Source organism: Enhydra lutris, unplaced genomic scaffold, assembly GCF_002288905.1.
Source record: "Enhydra lutris kenyoni isolate GAN:26980312 unplaced genomic scaffold, ASM228890v2 scaffoldscaffold4, whole genome shotgun sequence".
NCBI lineage: Eukaryota > Metazoa > Chordata > Mammalia > Carnivora > Mustelidae > Enhydra > Enhydra lutris.
Window position 1 is genome coordinate 12,205,434 of NW_019154088.1, and position 27,037 is coordinate 12,232,470.

The window sequence follows — 27,037 nt, forward strand, 5'->3', positions numbered from 1 at the left end:
AGCATGGCTACTAGAAAAACATTTGCATCTGAGGATGGTAATTAGCAGTGGGTTATAGAGACAAGAACAGATTTCAGGGCAAGAGACTACTCCTACACTGAACAGAATTGGGAATGGGTAACATTAGGAGGCAATAAGGAAGGAAAACAGTAAGGGGAAGAGCAGCCAATGCTACAGCTACCAGGCAGTCTGGCCCAATCCCATATCCAAGCAACTAAATGCAAGTCACATAACCTTAGGGTAAATAGGAGAAAGGAATAGGTGGGCTCTCCTGCCAGAAGTGCAATAAGCAAAGCAGTCAGTCCCAGCCAGGGCAGTGGCAGCAGCCAGCTTGGTGGCAGGGGGTACCGTAGAGGCACTCGGGGTCATCCTGGCCTGAGCGCAGCCAGTTCCGGAAGAGGCGCAGGTGGTAGGAGCACTGGTGCAGGTGATGCGCCAGCGTGGCATCCAAGGAGACTGGCCGGCCCCCTGGACAGTCAGAGGAAAAACTGCGCAGCAACCGGACCACAGGGTGCTGGTCATCCAGCAGCTCTGGAGGGGATGGGGGAGGACCACGGCAGGAAGCACAAAGATAAAGAAAGAGAAGAGGGAGAGACAATGAGGGGGGCACTGAGTGGCACAAGCATTACTGGGAGGTGGGGCCACTCAGCTCCAAGGTGAGCTAAGAGAGAAGCAGAGATGGTCAGAACAACTGGGTATCTCTTGCAGGGAAGAAGAGTGTCGGCATCACACTGAGTCTAAAAGAAGGGGCTAGGGAGACATCATCATACAGTGAGACCCTCCCCTCTTTCACTGTGCATAATTAAGTCAATGCTTACAGACAGCAATCACATCATTCTGGATGGGGGTAAGCGGGCAGTTTTGTAGCTGGAGTCTTGATTAGTGCTCTAGGGCCCCTGTTCATTCCTGGAGAAACTCTACTTATGACCTGCTTCACAAACCAATGTATTTATAAAGTTGGTATAGAGATGCAAAGATTCAAAGTCACTTAGAGAAGAGGGTCAAGAATGGTATCGGGTATTAAGGTCAAGTTTGAAGCTAAAAAGGCTCAGGCCAGGTCTTCTGGACGAGACTCTACAATAGCCATAAACAGGGTTGGTGTTAAGCAAATGGCAAAGGAGATTGACAGGACACCAGGTATAAAGGTCCTTTAAAACAGAGTATGTAAAAAACAGAATGTGAGAATGAAGATACTGAATAATCAGCCTTTACTCTTGTCCAAATATGCAGATTTTAAAGAAATGTTCATATAAATATCAGGATTCGGGGGACTCTTCAGTATCCACTACTGAAGCAGGGATGGCTGAGAGATGTTCTGTCATTAAGGTTAGGAGACAGCACTGCCTTGCTTCCTTTCCAAAGCTAGGTTCAGGTTTTCCAGCTGCTCTTTCAAAGCGAGACAGCACAGCAAAGAGATGATAACAATGGGACAGTAGGGTGCATATTGTTGTCACTAATGTGCCCTAAGTATTTGCAGACAGAGCATCCCCTCTGTAACTGCTAGGTCAGTCAAGCAAGATTTGACCATGGGATAGAGCCCTCATATTGTCCTTAGGAACAAATTAAGTCTAGGTAATCTTCAGCAAGTGACAGAATAGCTCCACATTTCTCCTGATACCAGCAGGGAGATCCCAGATTCTGGCTTCTCAAGCACTTTAGCTTCCAAACTCAAGTACAAGAAGAAGAATGGCCAGAAGGCTCCTGAAGAAGTGTGCAGGGTGTTGGAGGAGATCTTGAATTTACTCTCCTGTACTCTGCTGAATTATCCAGGTCTTTCTTCTTATCTTCCTTTTGGTAGAATTAATTCATCTCTTCTTTAACCGGTGAGGCTGCTAATCAAGGCCTCGGGGAACTGGAGATAAATAGGTTTGAGGATCTGTTTTATGAAACTAGATCTTTTCTCACAAAGCCTAAGAGCTAGGAGATCAGTGATTTAACTCTGATTTTAGGAGCCCAAGTTCCCAGTACTAGATTCTATACTCTAAGTAACACTTCTCCTAAGTCCAAGTCCCAGGCTGTGGGTCTGGGGCTGGTGCATGAGGTTCTACTCTGGAGATGACTGGGCACATGAAGGCCAGAAGAATTTGAAACTATATCTGGAGGCACAGCCACGCCACTCTGAATGGGGAGCTCCTATTACAGGCACAAATGGGAGCTGGGATGGGGGGTGGGGTTAGCCAACTTAAGGAAATTTGGCAGTGCCTAGTGGAGAGGTATGGCCTGATTGGGCTAAAATCTAGCAGTTGCCACTGGCTAAGGAGTTTTTTCCAGCCAGGAAGCCAAGCTAATTTTACCTCCTTTGGAGAAACTTAGTACTTGGACAGAAGAAAACCATGTATAAGAAAACTGGATTTAGCTTGAAAACAAGATACAAGACAGAGAGAAACTAAGAATATAAAGGATAAAACAGGGAGTAAGCCCTGCCACACCCTACAAAGAGACCACTGCCCTTTAGTTTTTGGTTTACACAGATCTCTAAACTCTCACACCTTAGTATGGCTAGACCAATTCTTCAATATTTTTGAAATATTATTCATTCCCAAGCCCCCCTCCCCCAGAATTCCCAGGAGACATCTCAACTTGCTCTTCAAGCTTCTCTGAGATACCAGTGTCTTAGGTAGACTGGGGCTACAGGGAAACTGTATGGTAATTTAGGCTGTATAATTCAAGGTACAATCCCTTTTTCCTTTACCTATGGCTTCTACTCCCGTCTTTCTCTCTTTATCCCAAATCAATCTGGGCTCCTATTTTCTAGGCCCAGACCCTAAGTTAGTAGTAACATAAAGCAGATGTCGGGAGCACAAGAGCCACATAAAGTACATACAATGATAGGTGGTAAGAATATGGTGATGGAAAACCATAAACTCAAGACCAGTACCCATAGGGGTATGTTTGGGAATGGGGAACTGCAGCAGCACTGCTCCATTTAAGAGAAACAAATGAGTCATTCACTCCAACAAGGAGTTGGAGAAAAAAGCAGAAAGATCAAAATTGTATAAGCTGAGGAGTAGGGGGAAAAAAGAAGACATGGAGATGATAGAGAAAATACTATTCTCTTCCTATGAAGGAGAACCATTGTTTAATTTGTATAAAGCCCAGCAGTCATGTGATGGGAAAGGGAAGGGTTTAATTAATGTTTTGGGGATGATGCTAAAAAAAGTGACAGAATGGTGATGATGGTGACCATGGCCATAAGTCCCTGAGTTGCCACACAGATAGGGCAGCCAGGCTTCAGCCAAGACTAAAGTTTGTCACAACAAAGGGTATGCCCCAAGAGGGACACTTAGTGAGTGGTTCATTCAGAGACAGCACGTTGTCAACATAGTGGAAGGCAGAGGCAAAGTCAGTGTCAGAACTCAGAGGTTAAGTGTCTGGAGGTGACATGATGTGGGGGAATGACGTTGAGTCAGAAGCAAACGTACCGTTAGTCGGATGCTTTGCAAACGACACAGAAAATCGTTTTACGGCCGGGACAAACAAGAGCTCTGGGGAGAAAAGACATCATGGGGATTATACCCACCCCTGGCCCCACCCTCTGCTCTGGAATTTGCCCGCAATATACTCTTTTCTTTACAGTTACATATACATACAGTATATGACCTGCTCCAACCCCCCCCTCGGATTCCTGACTACCACATTTCAATCTTCTCCTTTGGAATAATCTTCTTGTAGGAATCTGTGTGTCATCTCTACCACAATATGGCTCCACAGACAACCCTAATTTCACCACCACATCCTCTTTCTGGTCATTTGGAAATAAAATCTGTGCAAAACCTTTCATCCCTTCCCCCAATCTCTTTCCATATCATCTTTCCTGCCTTGACTGACCAACTTCCCCATCCCTGATTTCCTAGATTTGAGTCAAGACTCCACTGCATTTTTCCTGACCATGGATCTTCATCCTTGGTCCTTACTCCTACAGGCCAGAATCCAGGAAAGAATATAGAGGTGGAGTAAATTGATGTAGCAGGGCTGTATGTGGGAGATTATGAAGGGATAAGCGTAAATAAGTAGTATTTATTGCACTGAGAGGGAATGCAAATGGAGGGGTGGATGGGGTCTTGGTTCCTTCTCCCCTCTATAATTGATGAAGCAACTTGTTATAAGGCCAGTGTCAGTGCCATCTTAAGTATGAATGGTTCTTGAGCTGTATCTGTGCTGGGGGACAAATGAAGAAAAGAGCTGCCCCCCAAAACCCACCCACATACCATCTCGGTGCTTCAGACTGGCAGGTGGTAGCTTTTTGCCATGGCTGCGGGCGTAGTCCTGAAGATTCGGGGCGCTGGAGGAGCCGCCCAGCACTGTGGTGCTGAACAGCCCTGTACACTGTGAGCCTGCAAGGCCGGGAGTGCATTAGTAGCCACACAAAGCTGCAATTACCACAAGAAGTACACATAACTTCACATGCCAACATGAAGACACACACACATAGTCACTCAGAGCCACCCATATGTGGCCACTACACATAACCACAAACAGATTTCACTACTGTCCATAGCTACACTGGGATCATAGCTACATGTAGATCTGCTGAAGATCTACTTGGTAGATACAAGAGGTCACTACAAATACAGGGTTAGTCATATTAGGGGAGTCAAAGTTACTGAAAGGGGTAGACTATGCTCTCCAGGTACAACTTGGGAATACGAAAAGAATAGGTAGATCTCTCTAGATTTAATTCAGTGTTCCTTAACCTGGATATAGAGTTTGAAGAAGCCAGAGTTATAGTCCCTTATAGACTTAAAAGGAAAGAACTTTGATTGAAACTAGAGACTAGGTGTTGAGCACTCAGCTCAAATTCCAAATTCACATAAGTTCCAATTCCTCCTAAGTCCTTCCATTCCCTTCCTTCTATCTCTCTTCAGGCCTTTTTCACTTTTCTCAAGAAAAGAAGTATGTATGAGACTCATTGAATTTTTAAAGCTGGAAGGGACTCAAAGATCATCCAGTACAGTCTCCTCATTTTAGAGGTAAAGAAACTGAGATTCAAAAGGGATCTCATTTGCTCAAGTTCATACAGTTTCCCAGAAGCTAAAGTAGATTGGAATCCAGGTCTCCTGATTCTGAAGATCAATTGTGTTCAGTCAGAAAAGAAACAACTATTTTTTCATCAAGAAGAAAGAAGTGAAGACAGACACAAATTGAAGACATGTAAAGAGTCATGTGATTACATGGAGGGCATGCCTACTATGTGCTGAAGGCCCTATTAAGGAGGAGCACCTGGTAAATAGGAACAATAAAAAAAGCCATGTTTTTTCTACTCTCAAAAGTTATAAGCCTTATAAGCCCTATGCTCAAAGCCTATACATTAAGTTCAAAGAAAGCAAAGTGAACTATACTGCCAATCAGAGGAGTAAATAAAACTTTTTAAAAAATCTCTAAAGCAAATAAACTAGTCAATGCTCCAAATACGACTGAGAACAGGGTTGGGACTCTATACTCCTCTCTTCTACCCTAGGTCATGAGGACAGAGTGGGAGGAAGAGGCGAGACTGATACCCAAGTTTATGGGATTTGGCCCTCTACTTCCAAATCCATCTTAGCCAAGAACCTGGGTGTGGCTTGGGAACTTAACATAGCAGAGATGGTCAGAATGGAAAGAAGGTCAAATTCCTTTGAGCCCACAAGGGGCAGGTCATGGTTTCAGGGGTCTTAGCATTTCAAGGCCACCATAGAAATCAAGAAAACTTCGATGGCTAATAATCTGGAATTCAAGATTGCTGCTCTATGCGGCAACTTTTTCTACCTTTCATATGTAAATTGGCTCTAGAATGGGGTTCCACAGAGTAATAAAGACTGTTAAATATGTCTACTTTTCTTCAGAGAAGCTGAAACTAACTGGCTTTATCTCAGACCACCAGAGCTTTGTTCTACATTTACTTCCTTCACTAAATAATTTTCTGGTGCAGTCCTGCCAATCCTGCCCTGTCCAGGCCTAGGATCATCTCAGACAGTAGTGTCTACCTTACCACCACCTCTGTCAACCAGCACCACGTTCATACTTCGGTCTCGTTCTTTTTTTTTTTTTTTTTAATATTTTATTTATTTGACAGAGAGAGAGATCACAAGTAGGCAGAGAGGCAGGCAGAGAGAGAGAGAGGGAAGCAGGCTCCCTGCTGAGCAGAGAGCCCAATGGGGGGCTCGATCCCAGAACCCTGAGATCATGACCTGAGCCGAAGGCAGAGGCTTTAACCCACTGAGCCACCCAGGCGCCCCTTCGGTCTCGTTCTTGACAGCATTCCTACTTAACTGGACCAGACACAACTATCCTCATTTTCAGCTTACCTGAAACCAATTCTTTACTGAAACTTCTGGGAAGAGAAGTCCATGTCACAGATCTATATATTTGTCATTTATTTTTCATGCCCCAATCCATCTACCCCATTTCAGGGATCCAGAAGGCAACCTACTCCCATAAAATTAGCCAGAAAAGTTACAAAAACCTTTTTCCCCCTTGCTGGTCCAAAAGCTAACCATTTTGCAGCCAGGAAATTGGGTGTCAAGGACAAAAGTAACAGAAAAATGAAAGGAGATAAAGAATAATAGGACAAGATAGAAGCCAGAGGACCAAGTCCAGACCCCACACAATTGTCTCAAACTGCCAGTTCTACTTACTGGCTCACAAGGCCCTGTATTCAAAGATAGCCCCTCCCAAGGACCACTCCCCACTCCCAAAGAATACAATACCCTCTGAGGCTTGGTCCTTCCTGCAGTCTGTGTTCTTAGGAAAGGTTGAATGATGTTCTCCACCCCTCTCCAGGAATCAAAAAAATCAAGAGACATTCCCTCAAAGTCCTGAGAGAAGCCTCTGCCACTACACCAGTCTCAGATATGTCCCTCAAATTTCAGGAAGGAAGGAAAAAAAAATTACAGAATTAGGAGAGGATGAAGGAGAGGGCATGGAGGTAGGAGGGGCCAGAGCAGGGATATAATAAACATAGGTCTCAGAGGAAGACATGGCACAAGAACTCCAAATGAGGAACAGGACACTTATAAGGAGGTAACAAGTACCTCTATAGTTTTGTCTCTGATAACTCTGAAGTTTCTGAGTCTACATGGTCCCTTAAGGTCTGGGCTAGACCGGGAGGACAGATAAGGAGTGAGAGGGGAAGCCAGAAAAATGCCCTTGAGCCAGAGAAATGGGGGTAGGTGTAAAAAACCAAAAGACAAACACCTTCCTGGAAATGGAAACAATCACCTGGGATCAAAGTTCACACCTAAACATGGCTTCTCCCAACCCAACAATTCCATTGACTAGATGACCCCAACACCCTCGACTAAGGTTTCCCACAATAGAACCTTTTAGAACAGACAGACACCCTTCTCAACTACAGTTGAAATGCTGGAAAACCATACCTAGGCCACTCTGCTTCATCTCTGTTGGTGGCCGTGCAGACGAAAAGAGCCGATAGCCACCAGGCCTCGAAGATGAAGTCTCAGAAAGCACCTGGAGAAAAAGGACTCTATATTATCATTTTGCCACCTCAACCAAGACGTCTAAAACCCAGGTCCCGAATTCCTGCCCCTATAAAGCCAAGCAATGTCAGAAAGTCTGGATGAACCAAAGGTTTTTTAATGGGGAGAAAGAATGGAAAGGGACTGTAGAGCGTACTTTGCAGACGGAACTGTCCAGGGAATCCTATATACCAGATGGCACTTGTATTTCCAAGATGCCTGTCCCCACAGCCCTTCTATCCCAAATCTGAGAAATGATTATTCAACCATTCTCAGTTGTCAGCAGAGAAGGGTCCCCTAATCTTATGTATCCCTCCACAGGACTCAGAAAGTCAATCACAATAAATGAGCTGTGATAAGAAGGAAAGTCTGGCTACCTTCTCCTCTTTCCATGGGACAGTTGTGGTTATGGCAACCACACTTGGTTTCTTATCTGTACCAGGAAACCCTCCCTTCCATGTCTGGAGACATTTCTAAAAAGGCTACAAAGGGCCTAATCACACGAAACACAACACACACATACCCCACCACCCCCAGATAGTGTTCTGAATTCCTAGGTCCCAAAAGGCAAAGACAGAGGTAGGAAAGGAAGATGAAGTAGGGGGAGGACACCTGTGTGCAGGATGCCAGGTGAGTGGTGGACACAGCCCGGGGCTGTAGGCCGATGACTGGGGAAGGCCTGGGGAGGTCTCCTGACCTCCTGCGGCGCCGTCCCCGCAAGGGGATCAGGTCCAGGTTCCCCGTGCACTGCATGTTCATGACCTGCAATCAGACCGGGTGGAAAGCCGGTCACAGCTCCTTTAACTCCCAGGCTCCCAAAAGCCCCAGTGCCCATTGGGCAGAGCTAGTTCTAAGTCTGGAGAGGATGATCACCTAGGGCACAGCTGCTATGAAGGCACAGATTCTGTATTCTAAAACTGTCCAAAAATTCGAAGTGACGAGAGGTGAAGGGATGGGTGGGGGAAGGTTATAGTTGATAAGGATAAGAACAGCAATGCCTATACCTATAGAATAAGAAAAGGAAATATTAATATTAAAAGGCTGTGTGACCAAGGAGTAGAGAGAAGATTTTCTTGCAAAGCTGAGGAGCATGTCTTGGGCAACCACCAGCCTGGATGAGCCATAGTAGAAGCAACACAAGGAACTAAGACGAAGAAATGTGATTACAACAGGAAGCTTTCTGTAGGCTTGAAAGAACAAACGCCAACTCACCAAGTCTGAGAGATGATACACAGAGAGCTCTGCTTTGCCTGTCTCTTGACTCATTAAACCAGAAGAAGAAAAAGGGTTAAGCACAACAGTGCCAGAGAGACTGGCAGACCATGTGAATGGGGAAGACACTGAGATGTGGAGAAGCAGTTTACTGACGGAAGATTACACATCATTCTTGTCCACTTGATTGATCCACGTTAGTCTGTAGGGGACCAGTGTACTGCGGATACTAAGTTAACTTACACCTCAAAGAGAAAACAATGCCTACCCCTCCTAAAGAAGCTCCAAGTATTCATAACATCAAACCTACAGTAAAATAATGAGGAAGAAAAGAATAAACAGACTGTAGTTTGTCTTCTTAGCTTTCTCCAAAATCTGAACTGTAAACCTCTGGCTGAACCTATATAAGCTAGTTACAGATTCTTCTGAGATATTCCTAAAATGAAAGACCAATTCCTTTAAGACAGAGAGCTGGTACAGAGCCAGGTGAATAGATTTATCTGTCAAAGCAGGACCCCAATCAGACAAAGTTCCTGAGACAGGGATAAATCATGGGGTCAAAAAGAGTGTCACTGAATCAAAGAGGGTAAAAAATCTTTCCAAGAAAAAAGACCTGAACAAAAATATCAGCAGAGTTAGTTGGACACAATGTGACATTACAATAGTTCCTCCTTCTAGGCTACAGAACTAGAACTAAGCCTTAGAGACAGACACCAAAAACAGTGGACATAGGTCCAGGCCGATAACCATCCTCATCAGAACAGAGGGAAGACAAAGAGCCCTTCAGACTTGCTTCCCTTTCTGGGATAAAAGGATGATATTAAAGTGTCATGTAATTGCTCCTATCTGAGCTATAATTTTACCCAAGGCAACAAAGAGATGGAGAGAGCCTGGTCTTTAATAGCTATTGATTTATTATTATAGTTACTGTTTACTGAGCATCTATATGGTAGATATTGCTTGTGTTTCACAGATGAAAAACTGAAGCTTGGAGAAGTTACCTGTCCAAGGTCACACAGCTTATAAGTATCAGACTGGGAGTTCAGCCCAGAGTTCATGCTGTTTCTACTATATTTCTTTTTAAAGAACAGCATTTTCACATTCATCCAGAGGCCTCCTCCTCAATCTCACCTTTAAAATCCTAATCTCAAATACCAGTCACTAGCATCTCTTTAATCTCAGAAGTAGCAGCCAGCTTAAGGAGCTTTACTGGGAGACCAGCTGTGAAAGAGAAATGAAGTAAAACATGTCTACCAGGGACAGGAGGACTCTGCTTAACGTCCCAAGAATCCCCCAAGGGTATTCAGAGGATTCATGGATATTGCCCTATGAGCAATTCCACCACTTCTTTCTCTCAAGCCCCTCCCATTACCTCCATGGAGCCGGCTTTTCGGTTACGAATGAGGGGTGATCTCCTTGGGAGCCCAGGGCCTTCAGGGGGCTGGGGTGAAGTCTGCAATGCCCGGTCTGGTTCATCCGACGCCTTCCCTGGGCACAGGTTCTCCATGCTGCCTTGGTCTGTTTTCATCTCTTCATTCTACCCAAAAACAGGAACAGATCGGAAAGGTGTTTATGGCCTCTAGCCTCCTAATCCCAGACTCCCCAATCCTTTTACTTCCTTACACTGTTTCCAAGTTTCCCATCATTTGGTTCCTAAGTCCTCTAATTTGAAATCCCAGCACTTGGACCCACCTCAGAAGAAGCTGGACGGAATCCACAGCCAGTTGGGGCACTGCCTTCTTCCTCAACACCTTTCACTCCAGGGCTGAAGTGTAGCTCCACATGGAACCGCTCCTCTGATAAGGGATCCTATGGAGCATCAACAGATGAAGGGGCAGTGGGAAAAGTTGGATATGGTGGTGGAAGACCAAGCAGGGGCAAAAAAAGGAACTCAGAGGATACATCCTCCCAGGGATGAGGTTTCAATGTCTTACTCCATTCTGGGGCTGATCTATTATATCTTCCCCTTAACTATAGTCTAGTGTTAAAGGATCCCTCACCTCCACTATTTGAGATCCACCACCCCACATGACTTTCTAACCCCCAGTTCCACAACTCTTTCCATCCATCTCCCATAGTCATTCAGCTTTGCTACAGTACATACAATAGCACACTTAATACATACATACAACATACACATTCATACAATACCACACTTATCTTTGTGGAGCCAGATTAAAAAAGGTGTTAATGTTTGAGAGAAAAAGACTCATTATAACATCAACCCAAATTCTATACCCTCCCTAATGCAGAGTTATGCTCTATGTTATCTCTCTGGCTCAACACTCAACATCCCCAAACACTTTATCTGTTCCAGTAGGAACCTCCAGGTTCCTCTCTGTGACATGCTGTGCTTCCGTATCACACCTCGCTGATATCTACAAATTATAAGGATGTGAAAGTTTCTTTCTAAAATGGGAAGGAGGAGAAAGAGGGGGCACCCTCCACACCCCACCCTGTTAGCTCCTCACCCGTGTGTTGTCCTCATAAAGCATAATGACAATCTGGGTCATATAGTTGAGCTCTGAGATGGCACTGAGATAAGCCAAAGCTCTCTGCCATTGTGCATCCTGGGTCTCCTACAGAACACAAGAAGAGGAAAACTAATGCCCAAGGACAAGGGAGTTAAGGAAGGGGCAGGGAGACAAAGAGAATACAGAAAGCTTGCAGTAAAAGAGAAACATGAGGAGAGTAAAAAAATGCTGGAAAAAGCGTTCATAGATTGGAGGAGAAAAGATCCTTACATCAAGAAGACCCCCATAACGGAAGACACTGAGTAGCGAGTGGACATGACTTTCACTGGTGAAATAGAGACGTGTTCGAACATGGCGGCCTGGGGAGAGCACCCCTCGGGAGTACCTGAGATAAGAGCTAAGTCATTCACACCATCACATAATCCTCTTCCCACCCTTCCACAAACTCCTTCCTCCCATCTCAAATACTTCTCTCCTTTCCACCCCAGGATCTCTTCTATTCTTGGTTCCTTCCCCAAGCTGTCCCAACCTGTATTCCCCCAAGGGCTCCCTGACACACCCCTCCCTCCATCCAGCACCCCTCCCAGCCCTCCCTCACAGGGGATGCAGCTTGTTGACAGACTCATCCTCGTGGGTTCTCTGCAGGTCAAGTAGTATCTTCCGCAACAGTGGAAGACAGAAGCCCACAGCAATTTCCAGTTTCTCCTCCCGACTGATCCCGTATTCCTAGGGGCCACAGGCCGGGAATAAGTACCTCAGTTAATCTTGTTTCCCTCTTGCCTCATATTCCTAGGCCCAAGATGATGTTTTTCTTCACCTCAGGTCTAGGGTTTCTTTCATATCCACCACATTCCCCCTCTCCAGGTTTCTCCTCAGCTAGCCTCTTGGACTTACTCAGAGCCAGAGCAGAGCTTGAGAATTACAGCAACTCAACTTATTCTTTCTTTAAGTTTCTTTCCCCTGGGCCCCGCACCATCCCTCCTTTCTGCTTTTCTCCCCTTCCTTTCCCAGTGCCCATACCCCTAGGCTAGGAGACACACCTGGGGAATGACCACATCAGCCAATGCCTTAGACAGACGGAGCAACTCTGCTGTGCCTTGAAGTCCCAGACTCCCATTGTGCTGCACATCATACTTCACACAGTCATAGATGTCAGGGATCTTACTGATATCATAGCGCCCACTCTTCTGTCGAAAGTCACGCTCCAGTTTGCTCCAACGCTGTAGCATGAGCTCTAGCGTCTCGCTGTGGTAGAGTTGCAGGTCTGAAAGGAAGATGGACAGTCAGAATGAACTGAACATTTTATCTGTTAACAAAAGACCCTGGGGGGGCGCGCCTGGGTGGCTCAGTGGGTTGGGCCGCTGCCTTCGGCTCGGGTCATGATCTCACGGTCCTGGGATCGGCCCCGCATGGGGCTCTCTGCTCAGCGGGGAGCCTGCTTCCTCCTCTCTCTCTGCCTGCCTCTCTGCCTGCTTGTGATCTCTCTCTGTCAAATAAATAAATAAAATCTTAAAAAAAAAAAAAAAAAGAATAAAGAAAAAGACCCTGGGAGCCTGGGTGGCTCAATCAGTTGAGCATCTGCCTTTGGCTCAGATCATGATCCCAGAGTTCTGGGACTGAGCCCCACTTCGGGCTCCCCACTCAGTGGGGAGTCTGCTTCTCCCTCTCCCTGCTTGTGCCCTCTATATCTCTCTGTGTCCCAAATAAATAAAATCTTAAAAAAAAAAAAAGACCCTAAAAAATCTGCAGTAGAATCAGAGGGATGAGACTGCCTTGTCTCAGACATTTAGGAGAGGACACAGGAATGCCTGAGGAACCCATCCATACCTGAAACCTTGAAGGGAAGATAGTACTATTAATACCCACCTACAGATTTGGGGTCCTGCATCCGTTCCCGGATCTGGTGAGTGAGGTTTTCAATCAGGGCAAATACCTGATCACAGACCTTCACAGGATTCTGGATGACAGCCATGGAGTTGAGGAGGGAAGTGCTTCCAGTAGGAGCCAGCTATGGGGAACAGGGAGATGAAAAGCAAGATACGCTCTGTATAAACTGGTATAAATTGACAAGAATCCTGTGAGGTTATTACAGGAACCACCCGCAAGTAAGATCCATTTTGTAGGTTCACTCTAATGAAGATTCCTAGGCTACAGGGCATACTATCAGTTCTAGGACGAGGGGACTGCTCTAACATATAGTCATCTAAGAAGGGTTGAGGGCAAAAGTCTTAGAATCCAGAGGAAATCAAATAGACCTAGGCACTCTTTTTTTTTCTTTTTAAGAGAGGGAGAGAGAGGGTTGGGGAGGGACAGAGAGAGAGAATCTTAAGCAGGCTCCATGGCTCTATGTCCAGCACATGTGCCCCCTACCCAAGTGTATTTCAGAACCCCCAGTAAAAGTCAGGGTACCTGGTGGCTCAGTTCATTGAGCATCTGACTCCTGGTTCTGGCTTGATTCACAGTCAAGTTGTAGTGGTGAGATTAAGCCCTACATTGGGCTCTGCACTGGGCATGGAACCTGCATGGGATTCTCTCTCCCTTTCCCTCCCTCCACTCATGCACTCCTGCTCTCTCCCCCCACCTTTCTTTCTCTCAAATAAATGATATCTTTAAAAATATATATATAAATAATTTTTTAAGATTTTATTTATTTATTTGACAGACAGAGATCACAAGTAGGCAGAGAGGCAGGCAGAGAGAGAGAGGAGGAAGCAGGCTCCCCGCCAAGCAGAGAGCCCAATGTGGGGCTTGATCCCAGGACCCTGAGATCATGACCCGAGCTGAAGGCAGAGGCTTTAACCCACTGAGCCACCCAGGAGCCCCATATATATAAATAATTTTTAAAATACACATGGAAAATACTTAGGAGGGGCACCTGGGTGGCTCAGTCAGTTAAGTTTTACTCTGGAATTCACTCAGGTCATGATCTCAGGGTCGTGAGACTGAGCCCCACATGAGGCCCTGCACAGAACATGGAGTCTGCTTGAGATTCTTCCTCTGCTCTCCCTCGGCCCCTCCCCTGAACCCTGCTTGTGTGAGCTCTCTTTCTCTCAAGAAGATAGAAAGAAAGAGAAAGAGAGAAAGAAAGAAAGAAAGAAGAAAAGAAAGAAAGAAAGAAATGAATTACGAATGGAAGGAAAGGGGCGGCTGGGTGGCTCAGTGGGTTGAGCCTCTGCCTTTGGCTCAGGTCATGGTCTCGGGGTCCTGGGATCGAGTCCCGCATCGGGCTCTCTGCTCAGCGGGGAGCCTGCTTCCTCCTCTCTCTCTGCCTGCCTCTCTGCCTGCTTGTGATCTCTGTCTGTCAAATAAATAAATACAATCTTTTAAAAAAAAGAATGGAAGGAAAGAAGGAAGGAAGAAAGGGAAGTGCTGGGGAATAAAGATTAAACCAAAACCCTTCAAAATCCCCACAGAATGTTTCATGATTGGGTAACAGAGATAACAAAATCTTATTCCTCTTAACAAAATGCTAGCTTGACCTAGAGCAAAGGCCCTGCCTCAGAGTGAGGTTCCAGCTCAAGCTTTCAGGACAGTAATAGTCAATGAAGAATGGGGAAGGGAAAAGAGGCTTGTGGGTAGAATGTACACATTCAACCCAGGTCCTTTTTGCTAGCAAAAAGAAGCAAGGGAGATTTAGCTTTTTGAGTTTGACATTGAGCAATGGATTGGAACATAAGAGAGCAAGGTCCTGCCCTTATCAAGACTTGCTCAGAGAAAAACACAAAAGATGACATTCTCCAGGCAATGTGCACAGCTATTAGCTCACTGAAGAACCTATCAGAAATGGTTACGTGATACTCTGAATATACTTAATGCCACTGAAGTGTATGCTTAAAAATGATCCTAGTGGGGAGCAGCGCACTGGCTCAAAGAGCATGCAACTCTTAATCTTGAGGTTGTGATTTCAAGCCCCATGTTAAGTGTAAAGAGTACTCTAAAAAAAAATTTAAAAAGAATCATTTAAGAAAATGATTCAAGTGGTACTACAATTAAAAAAAGGTATTTTCTTGGAGCACCTGGGTGGCTCAGTGGGTTAAAGCCTCTGCCTTCGGCTCAGGTCATGATCCCAGGGTCCTGGGATCAAGCCCCGCATCGAGCTCTCTGCTCAGCGGGGAGTCTATTTCCTTCTCTCTCTCTGCCTGCCTCTCTGCCTATTTGTGATCTGTCAAATAAATATATAAAATCTTTAAAAAAAAAAAGCGTATTTTCTTTAAAAAAAGAACTCATCAGAAATGAGATACCAGTAGTAGGATGGCATAAAATTACTGTCTGGCACGTGATCTCTAGTCAATCATGGCTGGATACATAGAAAAAAGATGACACTGGGTAATGGCACCCACTGTGATTAATACTGTGAGGCAATGCACTATAGTGGCTAACAGCCTGGGCTCTCAGGTTAGACTCCTTGGGTTCATACTAGCTGGGTGACCTTGGAAAGGTTCCTTCAATTCTTCTGAGCCTAAGTTTTCTCATCTGTAAAATGGGAGAAAAGTAGTACAAGTCCACAGTTCTTATGGTGGATTAAATATAGTCATTAATTCTTTGTCACCTTCCCTTGCCTAGAATCTGCACAGGCCCTGTGACTGCTTGCAACCAATAAACAACAACAACAGAACCACAAAGTTACATTATATTAATTAATTCTGGGCCTACACTTTTTTTTTTTCAAATATTTTATTTATTTATTTGACAGAGAGAGATCACAAGTAGGCAGAGAGGCAGGCAGAGAGAGAGGGGGAAGCAGGCTCCCCACTGAGCAGAGAGCCCGATATGGGGCTTGATCCCAGGACCCTGAGATCACGACCCGAGCCGAAGGCAGAGGCTTAACCCACTGAGCCACCCAGGTGCCCCTGGGCCTACACTTTTTTAAAAGAGTTTGGAAGGGGCCCCTAGCTGGCTCAGTTGGTGGAGCATGCAGCTCTTTGATTTTGAGGCTGTGAGTTCAAGCCCATTTGGTGTAGAGGTTACTTAAAAATAAAGTATTTTTTGAAATTTATTTGAGAGAGAGAGAGCATGAGCAGGAGGGGCATGTGGAGAGGGAAAGAAAATCTCAAGCAGACTCCCTAGTGAGGGTGGTCTGATGTGGGGCTCGATCTCACAAACATGAGATCACAACCTTAAAAATAGGGGCACCAGGATGCCTGGGTGGCTCAGTGGGTTAAGCCTCTGCCTTCAGCTCAGGTCATGATCTCAGGGTCCTGGGATCAAGCCCCGCATTGGGTTCTCTGCTCACCAGGGAGCCTGCTTCCTTCCCCCTCTGCCTGCCTCTCTCTCTACTTGTGATCTCTGTCTGTCAAATAAATAAATAAAATCTTAAAAAAAAAAAAATATGGGCACCTGGGTGGCACAGTCAGTTAAGCATCTGACTCTTGGTTCTGGCTGGGTCATGATCTCAGGGTTGAGCCCCACATTCAGCACAGAGTCTGCTTAAAAAACTCTTTCTCCCTCTCCCTCTGCCCCTCCCTCCAAATATGTGCAGGTGTGCTCAAATAAATAAATACAATTTAAAAAATAATATTAAAAAAATAAAATCCTTAAAAAAAAAACCAGCTTGGAAGCTTCTGCTTCTTCGGTGTCCTAGGGATGCCTGGGTGGTTCAGTCGGTTAAGCATCTGCCTTTGGCTCAGGGCATGATTCCAAGGTCCTAGGATTGAGTCCCACATCAGGCTCCTTGTGCAGAGAGGAGCCTACTTCGTCCTCTGCCTGCTGCTTCCCCTGCTTGTGCTCTCTCTCTGACAAATTAGTAAAATCTTTTTTTTTAAAGATCTTTTCTTTTTTTCTTTGACAGAGAGAGACAGTGAAAGAGGGAACACAAGCAGGGGGAGTGGGAGAGGGAGAAGAGGCTTCCTGCTGAGCAGGGAGCCCAATGCAGGGGCTTGATCCCCTATAGGGACTATAGGGACTATAGGGAGAGCAAGGAGGAGGAGAAGACTATAGGGAGAACAAGAAGACAAAGTCCAGCCATCTTAGCAACCCAGTCGAGCCTTCAGATGGTTTCAGCCCCAAAACCTGGCCAGTAGCAGGGCAATTTTAGGGGACACCCCAGTCAAGACCAGCTGAGCCTAGGATTATGAGTAAGATAATAGAATGGATATTATTTTAAGTCACTGAGTTTGGGATAGTTTTTTATGCATCAATAAACAACTGAAACATTATTTCATTCAGAAACCTTGTGACCTGCTGAGTTTTGGAACTGAGAATTTTCAAACTTTAGGAAATTAATACAGTACATATGCCACATATTATATAATACCTCCAATAGGGCTTAGGGCATAACTAAACACATTTATATTTCTGCAGCACAATATATGACTATTTACACTAAACAAAATAAACAGGAATTAGAAATAGTCTTATCATGTCAGGTTTTGCTACCAAATAAATCTTGGTGTCCAATCTTTTTGTTTCTGAAATTGTAGATAAGAGATTATAGACCTATACTTACCTCAATGGGTAAGGATTAAAGGAGATAATGTACGGAAAGCAGTGCCTACCATTATTGATCACTACTACTTAGAATTCTAGGAATTTGGGATGGGGGTAGGTTGGGCACAAAAATAGGGAGAGCCTGACCTGATCGTAGTCCTCAGGACCAAAAGGTGCATCCTGCTGCAAAATATGGTGCAGTCGAGCCTTCACCCGATGCTGGCAGCTGCTCAAGGAATCACCATCGCTGTCTAGGAGCCCATTCATGTTGGCACTCTTCACCATTTGTACCAAAATGGGTGTTAGCTCTCCTTCTAGAGCCAGAAGGCCCTGGAGAGGAAGCATGCCATCTATTAGTTTTCCTTCCAGTCTACTTCATCTAGGCCTAGAAGGCCTAGATCCCAGAGATCAAATGGGAGCTGGCTTGGAGAGGAGGAGTATAGGTCAAGGGGCCTATCCCCACTAATTATTCTCAGCTTATTCTCAGTAGTATAGAATGTGTTAGACACAAGCAGAAACTTCTCTGAGACAACACATAAACATCCTAACATTTTCCAACTAGATCTCCAAACTCTTGTTTTCTCTACCTAATGGAAGCTGGGACTGTGGGAGAACTGTTAAGTGTTCACCTTGGCAAAGGCAGCAGCAGTCATCTGGACACGGCCCTCATCAGAGGCATAGATCTTGAGATCATGGCGGAAAGTGCTATGGAGACGAAGTAGCCCACAACCGGGGAAGCCAGCATAGTCACCTGAGGGTAAAGGGGAGGAACAGGAATGGACTGCTGTAAATACCCACATAGAAGAAAGAATGCTCTTTCCCCCATTAACTTCCCCATTGCCTCTAAATGTTCATTCCATCAACTTATTCTCTAACCATCTTACCCAGGCCCCGCTATTTACCTCCAAAATACTCACCCTGTCCTCCAGGGTACATGCAGCGAAAAGCTCGCCCCAGCTCCTCAGCCTGAACACGGCCATCAGGAGTCAGTTCTCCCCCCCACTTCAGTACCAGCAGTAGAGATGGGGCCAGGGCCTCCTGCTGTGGGTCTGCAGGAATAAGGGGCAAAGAATAGGTCTCATCTAAAGAAAATAGTGGAGATGTCTAAATGTCAGGACTTCTGAGGAGCCCAGAAAGGTGATTTGAGGTAGAAGTCATCTAAAGGTTTAAGAATAAGAGGAGACTTGAATGGTAATGGGAAGGGGGTATTATATCTTACCTTGCCCCTCATTAGTAGCTTTTACTCCATGAGGATAGTAGGTCAACTGCACCTTCCGGTTGATTCCAGAGAAATGACCATACCTGTAGGATAAACTCACAGTTTACTTTGTACCCCAGGACCCAGTTCTCACTGTCATTGGCTCCCCTTTCCTATTCCCTTTCTCACATCTCCAGGACAGACTTCAGCTGCTCTAGTTTCCCAGTCTTCTCCTCGATCTCACCACCTGGTTCTTTCTCCAGTTCAGCCAGTAACAGTCTTGTGATATCCAGCACCTCCTAGAGGAAATAACAGGACATCCATGCGAGAGCCCAAGTCCTGGCAAGTTACCCTTTCATCCTGGCCTCTCATTGAGACACCCAATCCTATTTTCTCTATCTTTTCTGTAGCACTGCTCCTCCCAGCTAGAGTCACCACATTACCTGTAGCTGTTCGGGCCGCTTCAGCTTTAATTTACCCGTCTTGTAGCCACCATGTTTTTCAAATAGACTGAAAAATCTGAAGAAATAAGGAAAAGCTTCAGTATGGGGTGAGACAGTTAAAACCTTGGGGAGCTGCCCCATCCCCATCTCCTTCACAAGAATGCATCTGTCTAAATTAGGACATTCTTCCTACCTTGGATGTGTCACCTCCATCTTCATTTTCTGTTTGGGGGTACGATCCCCATGACGGATAATTGCAATGACACAACGAAGTTCCATCCTAAGATAGGGAATGTTGTTAGAGCCTCTCCTCCAACCCACTCCACGCCAACTCCCATCATTTCATCTTATTTGACATGTCAAAGAACAGAGGAAAAACTATCTTGAGATTAGGCATATAGGAAAGGTCAAGGAAAATGCCTGGAAGACACCCAGGCTCCACTAGTCAGATGGTACAGTGTCAGAAAGTAACCACTGGTTTGACTCAGGTGCCTTAAGTAAGTTACTCCAGATTTTATACTTTTGCTCACATAGTGCCAGATGTGGTAGGGACAATGGGAATGTCCTCAGCCTCTGTGGGGATGGACCATGGGATCTGGAACTGTGGAGCAAGCTCCCGCATTATGGTGTTCCTAGAAGGAGAAACATGAAGAACTGCATGAATGAACTAGCACCACACATGTGAATAAAGCTCACAAAAACTAGCAAGTTATAGAAGGATATATTATATAAAGTCTAAAAACATGTCCCCCAAACTCCCTGTAGATGTAGTAAAGTATTAACAAATGCATGGGAATGACAGGGGCAGTTTGTTTGGTTTGTTTGGTTAAGTTTCTGACACTTGGTTTCGGCTCAGGTCATGATCTCATGGGTCTTGAGACTGAGCCTCACATTAGGCTCTGTGCTTACTGGGGAGTCTGCTTGAGATTCTCTCCCTCTGTCCCTTCCCCCACTTTCTCTCTCACACACTTCGCTTTCTCTAAAATAAATAAATCTTAAAAAAAAAAAAATGCATGGGAATGACAAACACCAAATTAAGGATTGTGGTTATATCTGGGTGGGAGGGAAAGGGATGTAACTAGCAAGGGGAAGGTATGGGCCTCAACTATATTCTTTTTTTTTTTTTAAGATCTATTTATTTAGGGGTGCCTGGGTGGCTCAGTTGTTAGGCAGCTGCCTTTGGCACAGGTCGTGATCCTGGTGTCCTGGGATCAAGCCCCACACCGGGCTCCCTGCTTGGCAGGAAGCCTGCTTCTCCCTTCTCCCACCCCCACTGCTTGTGTTCCCTCTCTCACTGTGTCTCTCTCTATCAAACAAAATAAGATAAAATCTTAAAAAAGAAAAAGATCTATTTATTTATTTTAGAGACAAAGAATGTAACAGGGGGAGGGGCACAGGGAGAGGGAGAATCCTTAAGCAGACTCCCCACAGAGCGTGGAGCCCAAAACAGGGCTCGATCCCAGGACCCTGAGATCATGACCTGAGCAGAAATCAAGAGTCGGCCACTTAACCAACTGAGCCACCCAGGTACCCCAATTCTTAATATTCTATTTCTAAAGCTTGACAGTGAACACATGAATACTCACTATATTCATCATTCTTTCCACATTTTTAAATAACATGTGGTAAATTTTTAAAAAAAAAAGTTTCAAAACAGTATTACAGTATGATCACATTTAGTACAATAAATATAGCTTGCTTATATATGGGAGAAGAAGACACATTGGTATGTATAAAATTGTTAACAGTTTTAACTGGGGAGTGCGACGTTAGGAAGGCAAGAAGGTAAGGAGCCCTTTTCCTGTTTTCCTTTCTCACTCATAAGTCCTTTTTACAATATTTAAAATGAAACAAAAGCTTTCTAACTCTCTTCTCTAAGCCCATTCTGCCCGGTCCAGACCACTGTGCCCCTTACCCCAGAATCTTGGCACAGTCATCATAGTATTTCATTGAATTCTTGACAAAACTGAAGCCATTGACATCACACACAAAGGAGTGACCATTGGCACGAAGAAGGTCAAAACCACAAACTGTTTGCTGCAGTGGAAAGAGGCAAGATGAAAACAAGAGAGCCACTCTTTCTTCCCAGACCCCTGCTCCTGTCTCGTGCCCTCATTCCACAGCACCACCCACCATGGGCCTTCCTCCACCTTAAAAGCTACGCAGACTTTCCTGGCCACCAGCTTTTCCATGGCAGTCAGCATGACTGGATATCGAATCTCTTTCCCTTCACTGTCTCGCTCGACCTTCCCATCCAGAGCTGGAGATTTTCTGGCTTCAGCATGGGCATAATCAGGCCCCACTGTATATACCTGCAGGTACATAGCATCACTGAGTATGCCCACCGCTCATCCTGCATATGAGAAGATAATATGAGGACTAGGTCTGAAAACTAGTTTCAGAGTAAAAACAAAAATAAAAAACTCTGAGTACAAAGAACAAGGAGACCAACATTTTTCTCACTGAGTCCCACCAAAATATCTTTATGAAGGTTTCTCTTTGGGCCTCCAGATCTATTACCTAGCCCCCTTTAAAAATAACTTACCAACATTATACCATTTTCCACACTACCCTTGCCCTTGTTCTGATAGTAACATGTAAAGGTCCACTTCTCTCACTATCTTCACCCGAATACAAAAGCAAATCACATTCATGCTTTATTTTCTATGACTCTCTCCATACACCTCTACTTGCTTCCCAAGCACCCCATCCCACCCAGACATTTATGACTTCATAAATCCCTATATCCACCATAACCTTGACATCTGTGCCATCTGTTGGCATAAACTCCTCATAGATGTATGATCCTGTCTTTCGGACACTGCTCTCAGGAGAGTAAACGCTGCTTCGGCTGCCAATCTTCAGGAAGAAAAGGAAGAAAAAAGTGTTGCCTCCACATTGTCCTCACATCCTCCAGCTTTCCTCCCCACAACCACATTCTTGTCCTTCTACCTATCTGACTTCCCCAAATGCTCAAATGTCTCCCATACCTTACGGAAGAGGCGCTGACTTCCTCCTCCAGCTGAACTGGGGTAGTAGATGTAAACATTATGGTCCTCTGCACTCACTGGCTTCTCCACAAAGGGCTTAGGGAAAACAGCTCCATTTACCTCTACCTGGTCTTCACCTTCTATCAGGTTGCATTCTGAAAGACAGGTATGTGGTCATCTCCAGGGTTGAGAATTGTAGAATACTTCCAACTCCCATTTCTCTGAGTTTTAATCTCCATAACCCCCCAATTTCTATGACCATATGTTAGTAATAAGTACGGCAATATTTATGTGGCATATAAATATAATAGTACCTACATAAGAGGTCCAAGGCTCTGTTAAAGGACCCATAGCTCTAACTCTACACATAACCCAATAACCAAAGGCTCACTGAGATAAGTAGTATATGGAGATGTCTAGAGGATGGACAACCAGGGTAAGTCATAGAACGCAAGGCAGGGCAGGACTGGACAAAGCCACGTACTCACCCTCAGGCCGGGCAGGGTCCCGGTTGAGCACAGCATACCGAGGCAGATCAATGCCTTCCTCCTGCAGGATCCGGTAAACCTCCCTCCTGTTGCCCCCAAATAAATTAGCTGGGAGAGGTGGGCAATCGTGACCAAGGGAAGTGGCTAGGGATTTCATTTGCTGAGGAACTGGTAGATATCAGGGTAGAGAACTCAAGAGGGCATGATACAAAAATTAGGCATGTTTGTTTGACTCTGCCCCTCCCAGAGAGGGCTCTCTAAACGGATATGATCTCAGGGCCAACCATCCCACCAATCAACAGAAAGCTATACCTATCCTGGATGTAATACTGCATAGCCAGGTCATTGATAAGAAAGGGGTTTCGAAGCTTGGAGTAAGCAACAGCTTTGTCCAGAGGAAATCCTGGGATAGACAAAGGAAATAGATCAAAGAAAAAATGTGAAGGAGAGTGAGAAAAGATCAAGAGAAATAGATGTATTAAAGTTAAAGTTCCCACTAAGCTCCTCCACCCATCCAACCAAATACTTGTCCTTCTGCCCAACTTCCCAAGTCTAGAATATCCATCAGGAAAAAGTGAAAAAGATAGTATTTTTAGGGTCCTTCCAGAGACACAGTTCAGTCAGAGACCCTCAGAGACTTAGATTCTGAGCTTCACATGAGACCTTTAAACCACCTCCAGCAACTCTTCCATGATTATTGGGAAAGCAAACCTCTCTGCACTGTTCTCCAGTATGTCAGGAAGAGCTGACGACCTCTGTACTATTTGACAGTAATTTCCCAGTCCACCATTCCCAACTCTATTCCCTCCCATTTTCCTTCACAGAGTCCAACCTTTGGAGTGGAAAGAGATGAGGCAGTGGCAAGATGGCCAGTTTTCCACAGGTTCATTGAGGATCACATCTTCTCCCAGTATGATAACAGTTAGGTAGTCAAACCTGCAGAGTCGTTCTAGGATTTGGGTCATTGGCTTGGACTTGGATTTCTTGGTCATGGCGCAGATGCCAACAATGATCTGAGGTTCAGGAGGCTATAGAGAAGTATTGTCAAGAACTTAAGAACTTTCCACTGAGACCATCCCTATTAAGGAACCCCGTCTCATCTCCTCTGGGCACAGAGTTCCTTGCCAGGACTTTGGACCTATGGGGTAAATGTTGTCTCCTAACTCAGTCTAGAATGGCGTACATGTAGGGATTCCTACTGCCTAAAGAACAGGAGTCTTTCCATGGTAGGAAATGCGTGCTCAGGCAAAAGAGCCAGAGAACCAATAACAATGATACAACAGGATGAGAGCATAATGGCAGGGGATTCAAAGAGAGGTAATCTAACCAATTTCTACTGCCTCTCCACTTAATCGGGATAAGGCCTGTTTATAACAGGAAACCTATGCATCTCAAGAGAGCAGAGAAGTGTCTCCAACCAATGGAATCTCAACTCTCTATGAAAAGGGTCCCAACACCAAGTTACATTATTTTCCTTAGTCTTACCACTTCATCCTCCTCATCCTCAAGGAGCTCGCTGTCACTCTCTTCTGTCCTCATGCCTATTTCACGGGTGCCCAGGCCCTCATCTCCAGCTCCCAGGAAGAAGTGGGCTGTGGCACTCTCGCCCTCATTGGCCGGCAGTGACCACATCCCCGCCGGAGCACCCACTCATCCCGCTCTGCAATGGAGGGTATCCCATTAGCTCAGAATCCAAACACCATTACAGTGGTGGGAATGGGGCATGCGGAGTGATAAAGAGGGAACCACAAGGAGACTAGGGGAAACGAAACAAAACTATGATAGGAAGGAGAAACAGGGGGGTGCCTAGGTGGCTCAGTGGGTTAAGCCTCTGCCTTTGGCTCAGGTCATGATCTCAGGGTCCTGGGATTGAGCCCTGCATTGGGCTCTGTGTTCAGCAAGGAGTCTGCTTCCCCCTCTCTCTGCCTATTTGTGATCTCTGTCAAATAAATAAATAAAATCTTTAAAAAAAAAAAAAAAAGGAAGGAGCAACAGGAAAGGAGGCACATGAGTTATGACTTGACAGGCTATGACTTGACATGACTAAAAATGCCTAAGAGAAAAGGAAGGTTTTCCTTTTCCCAACCATGAGACTGGTGAGAGAATAAGCAGGTTAACCCTTACAGTGCTGGCATGTCCCCGATTCCGCCAGCAGGAAACAGCATTAACTCCAGCAGCAAATGAAAAAGGCAGTTCCTCATTGAAGGCTACTGTTGATTCCTACCAGAAGAAAAGATTAGAGTGACATTTCCCATTTTGGATTCATTCCAAAATGTCCCTATCCCTTTACCATCTCCCCACAGTAGTGTTGAACTCAGCAATTTAATTAAAGGGCAGAGGGAATGTGAGAGCTCAACTGCTTTTGACCTTAAGCCCCATCTTCATTCCTACCAAGGATTAACTCAAAAAAGATTTATTGAGGGAACCCTATGTCCTTAGCATTATATCAGAACATTAAAATCCTCTATAACCTCTGTCCCTCCCTCACATGTTCTACTTTAAAAGACAAATGCCCAAGTCCAGAAAAATCTGCCAAGGAAAGAGGTCTAGTGCTAACTGGGAGGTTGAGGATACAGGCATCCATACAATAGCCTCTACCCATTATTAGACCGAAACATCAGTTTTCTCTCTACCATGTCCTGGTACTACAGACCCAAGTCTGTTCTAGGCCAAGGTCCCTTACACCAGAAGCTCTAATAGGATAAAATTTTGTCTAGAGCCATTATCAATAAGAATATTTTAAGACTTACACTTGAGTTAGAACAATCTGGTAGCTCCACTTCTCCATATACACACCTACCACAGTTGTTCTTAACTAATTGTGATTATGTTGGTCAGGGGACATTTGACTGGAAGCATTTTTGGTTGTCACAACTGGTGCTATTGACATCTAATGAGTAGAGGCCAAGGATGCTGCTTAACAGTTTAAAATGCATAGGATATTCCCCCACACCAAAGAATTATCTAGTCCAAAATGTTAGTAGTGTCGAGGCTGAGAATTTCTGCAGTAAAAAACTCTTCCACATAACAAGACATGGGCAAAAATGTTCATAACCTTACTGCTGGTAACAGGAAGAAATGAAAACTCAGAGGTCACAAGTAGAATGGATAAATACAGTGTAGTAATACAAATGATAACAGCAATTTTTAAAACAGCAGTTTTTAAAAATGAATCAAAGCTGTAATAATATGGCCAATTTCCAAATGCAAACTGCAGAAATACACATGTAGTACAATTCAGCTTGCCTAAGTAAAAAATATTACATAAATTTATGACTGTATACATAATTAGTAAAAGCCTAAAAATATGGACTGGAAAGAAAGACATTAAAGTCATGGTAATGGTTACCTCTGAGAGGGGAAAATGAAGTGAGAAGGATCTGAGTGGAACTTTACAAATTTATCTGTAATGTTTACTTCAATTTTTTGAAATATGTCAAAAAATCTAAGGCAAATACACAAAAGGTTAACATTTGTTAATACTAACTTGCAGGGATAAGTATATGCTGCTTTTTTCCAAAAATATAATTGAGTCACCCAGCAGCAATTTTTCACATTCTCTAAAAGTTCTCAGAAATACCAACCAATGACTCTAGTGAAAGCCACAAACACGGTAAGTAAATGGATTTCATCTTATGGACTTTTTAAATAGTCTTCAACAATTACTTTGTATTTTTATTTTAAATCCTTCCGTTGCAAGTGGGATTTGCAGCTTTGATTAGAAAGTTAGAGCTAACCTTTATGCAGACCTTGACCTTTCTAGTCTTTACCATCTGCTTAACTCTACTACTCAACTACAACGTGCTCCTTCGACTTAACATCTCCAGTACTCGGGAGGCTGGGTGGCTGTCAGTGAAGCGTTTGCTTTCAGCTCAGGTCATGATCCCAGAATTCTGGGATCAAGCCCTATGTCATGATCCCAGGGTCTGGGATTGAGTCCCACGTAGGGATCCCTGCTCTGTGGGGAATCATCTTCTCCTTCTCCCTCACCCAGCTTATGCTCTCTCACTCACTGTCTCAAGTAAACAAATAAAATCTTAAAAGAAACACCACCACCGCCACATTTCCAGTTGACTATTGCAGGTCTTACACATACACTTCCCTCTCCTGATTAATATGCTATTTCCTTGAACTCCTTTTTAGCGACCTGACCCAACTTCCATGATCTGCGGCATTCCCAAGGTACCTGTATAGTTTAAGCAAGCTGAATTTTTTTGCACCCTTTATCCTTTATCTGAACCAGGGGTTTTCCCTCATGTCTAAGAGTCCTAATCCTTCACTCTTTTTTCCCATTAAGTCCTTCCTGGTTTTCTACTGAATGTATAGAGTCATTTTCCTGAAATTCTATTATA

General features: G+C 44.7%; 1 protein-coding gene across 16 annotated transcripts in view; it reads right to left on the minus strand.

The window, feature by feature from the left end:
* Positions 1-24,850, minus strand: part of LOC111160646 (diphosphoinositol pentakisphosphate kinase 1) — a 43,680-nt gene extending 18,830 nt beyond the window's left edge. For 2 of the 16 annotated variants that reach the window (XM_022523916.1, XM_022523897.1), the window contains exons 1-27: positions 24,171-24,506; positions 23,518-23,713; positions 22,998-23,088; positions 22,686-22,771; positions 22,198-22,352; positions 21,965-22,066; positions 21,358-21,519; positions 21,123-21,244; positions 19,738-19,839; positions 19,401-19,487; positions 19,208-19,283; positions 18,954-19,063; positions 18,786-18,868; positions 18,484-18,615; positions 18,196-18,317; positions 17,714-17,896; positions 13,007-13,148; positions 12,181-12,404; positions 11,739-11,866; positions 11,411-11,525; positions 11,138-11,245; positions 10,359-10,475; positions 10,039-10,203; positions 8,067-8,216; positions 7,356-7,446; positions 4,209-4,334; positions 3,423-3,485 (exon numbers count right to left, since the gene is read on the minus strand). In XM_022523916.1, coding sequence (XP_022379624.1) covers positions 3,423-3,485; positions 4,209-4,334; positions 7,356-7,446; positions 8,067-8,216; positions 10,039-10,203; positions 10,359-10,475; positions 11,138-11,245; positions 11,411-11,525; positions 11,739-11,866; positions 12,181-12,404; positions 13,007-13,148; positions 17,714-17,896; positions 18,196-18,317; positions 18,484-18,615; positions 18,786-18,868; positions 18,954-19,063; positions 19,208-19,283; positions 19,401-19,487; positions 19,738-19,839; positions 21,123-21,244; positions 21,358-21,519; positions 21,965-22,066; positions 22,198-22,352; positions 22,686-22,771; positions 22,998-23,088; positions 23,518-23,713; positions 24,171-24,317 — 3,385 coding nt within the window. In that variant the 5' untranslated portion in view covers positions 24,318-24,506. Of the gene's footprint in view, positions 1-3,422; positions 3,486-4,208; positions 4,335-7,355; positions 7,447-8,066; positions 8,217-10,038; positions 10,204-10,358; positions 10,476-11,137; positions 11,246-11,410; positions 11,538-11,738; positions 11,867-12,180; positions 12,405-13,006; positions 13,149-17,713; positions 17,897-18,195; positions 18,318-18,468; positions 18,616-18,785; positions 18,869-18,953; positions 19,064-19,207; positions 19,284-19,400; positions 19,488-19,737; positions 19,840-21,122; positions 21,245-21,357; positions 21,520-21,964; positions 22,067-22,197; positions 22,353-22,685; positions 22,772-22,997; positions 23,089-23,517; positions 23,714-24,170; positions 24,507-24,809 lie in introns of those variants that run through there. The other 14 variants (XM_022523926.1, XM_022523879.1, XM_022523989.1 and 11 more) reach the window with 12 other exon arrangements.
* Between the last annotated feature and the right edge of the window lie 2,187 nt (positions 24,851-27,037).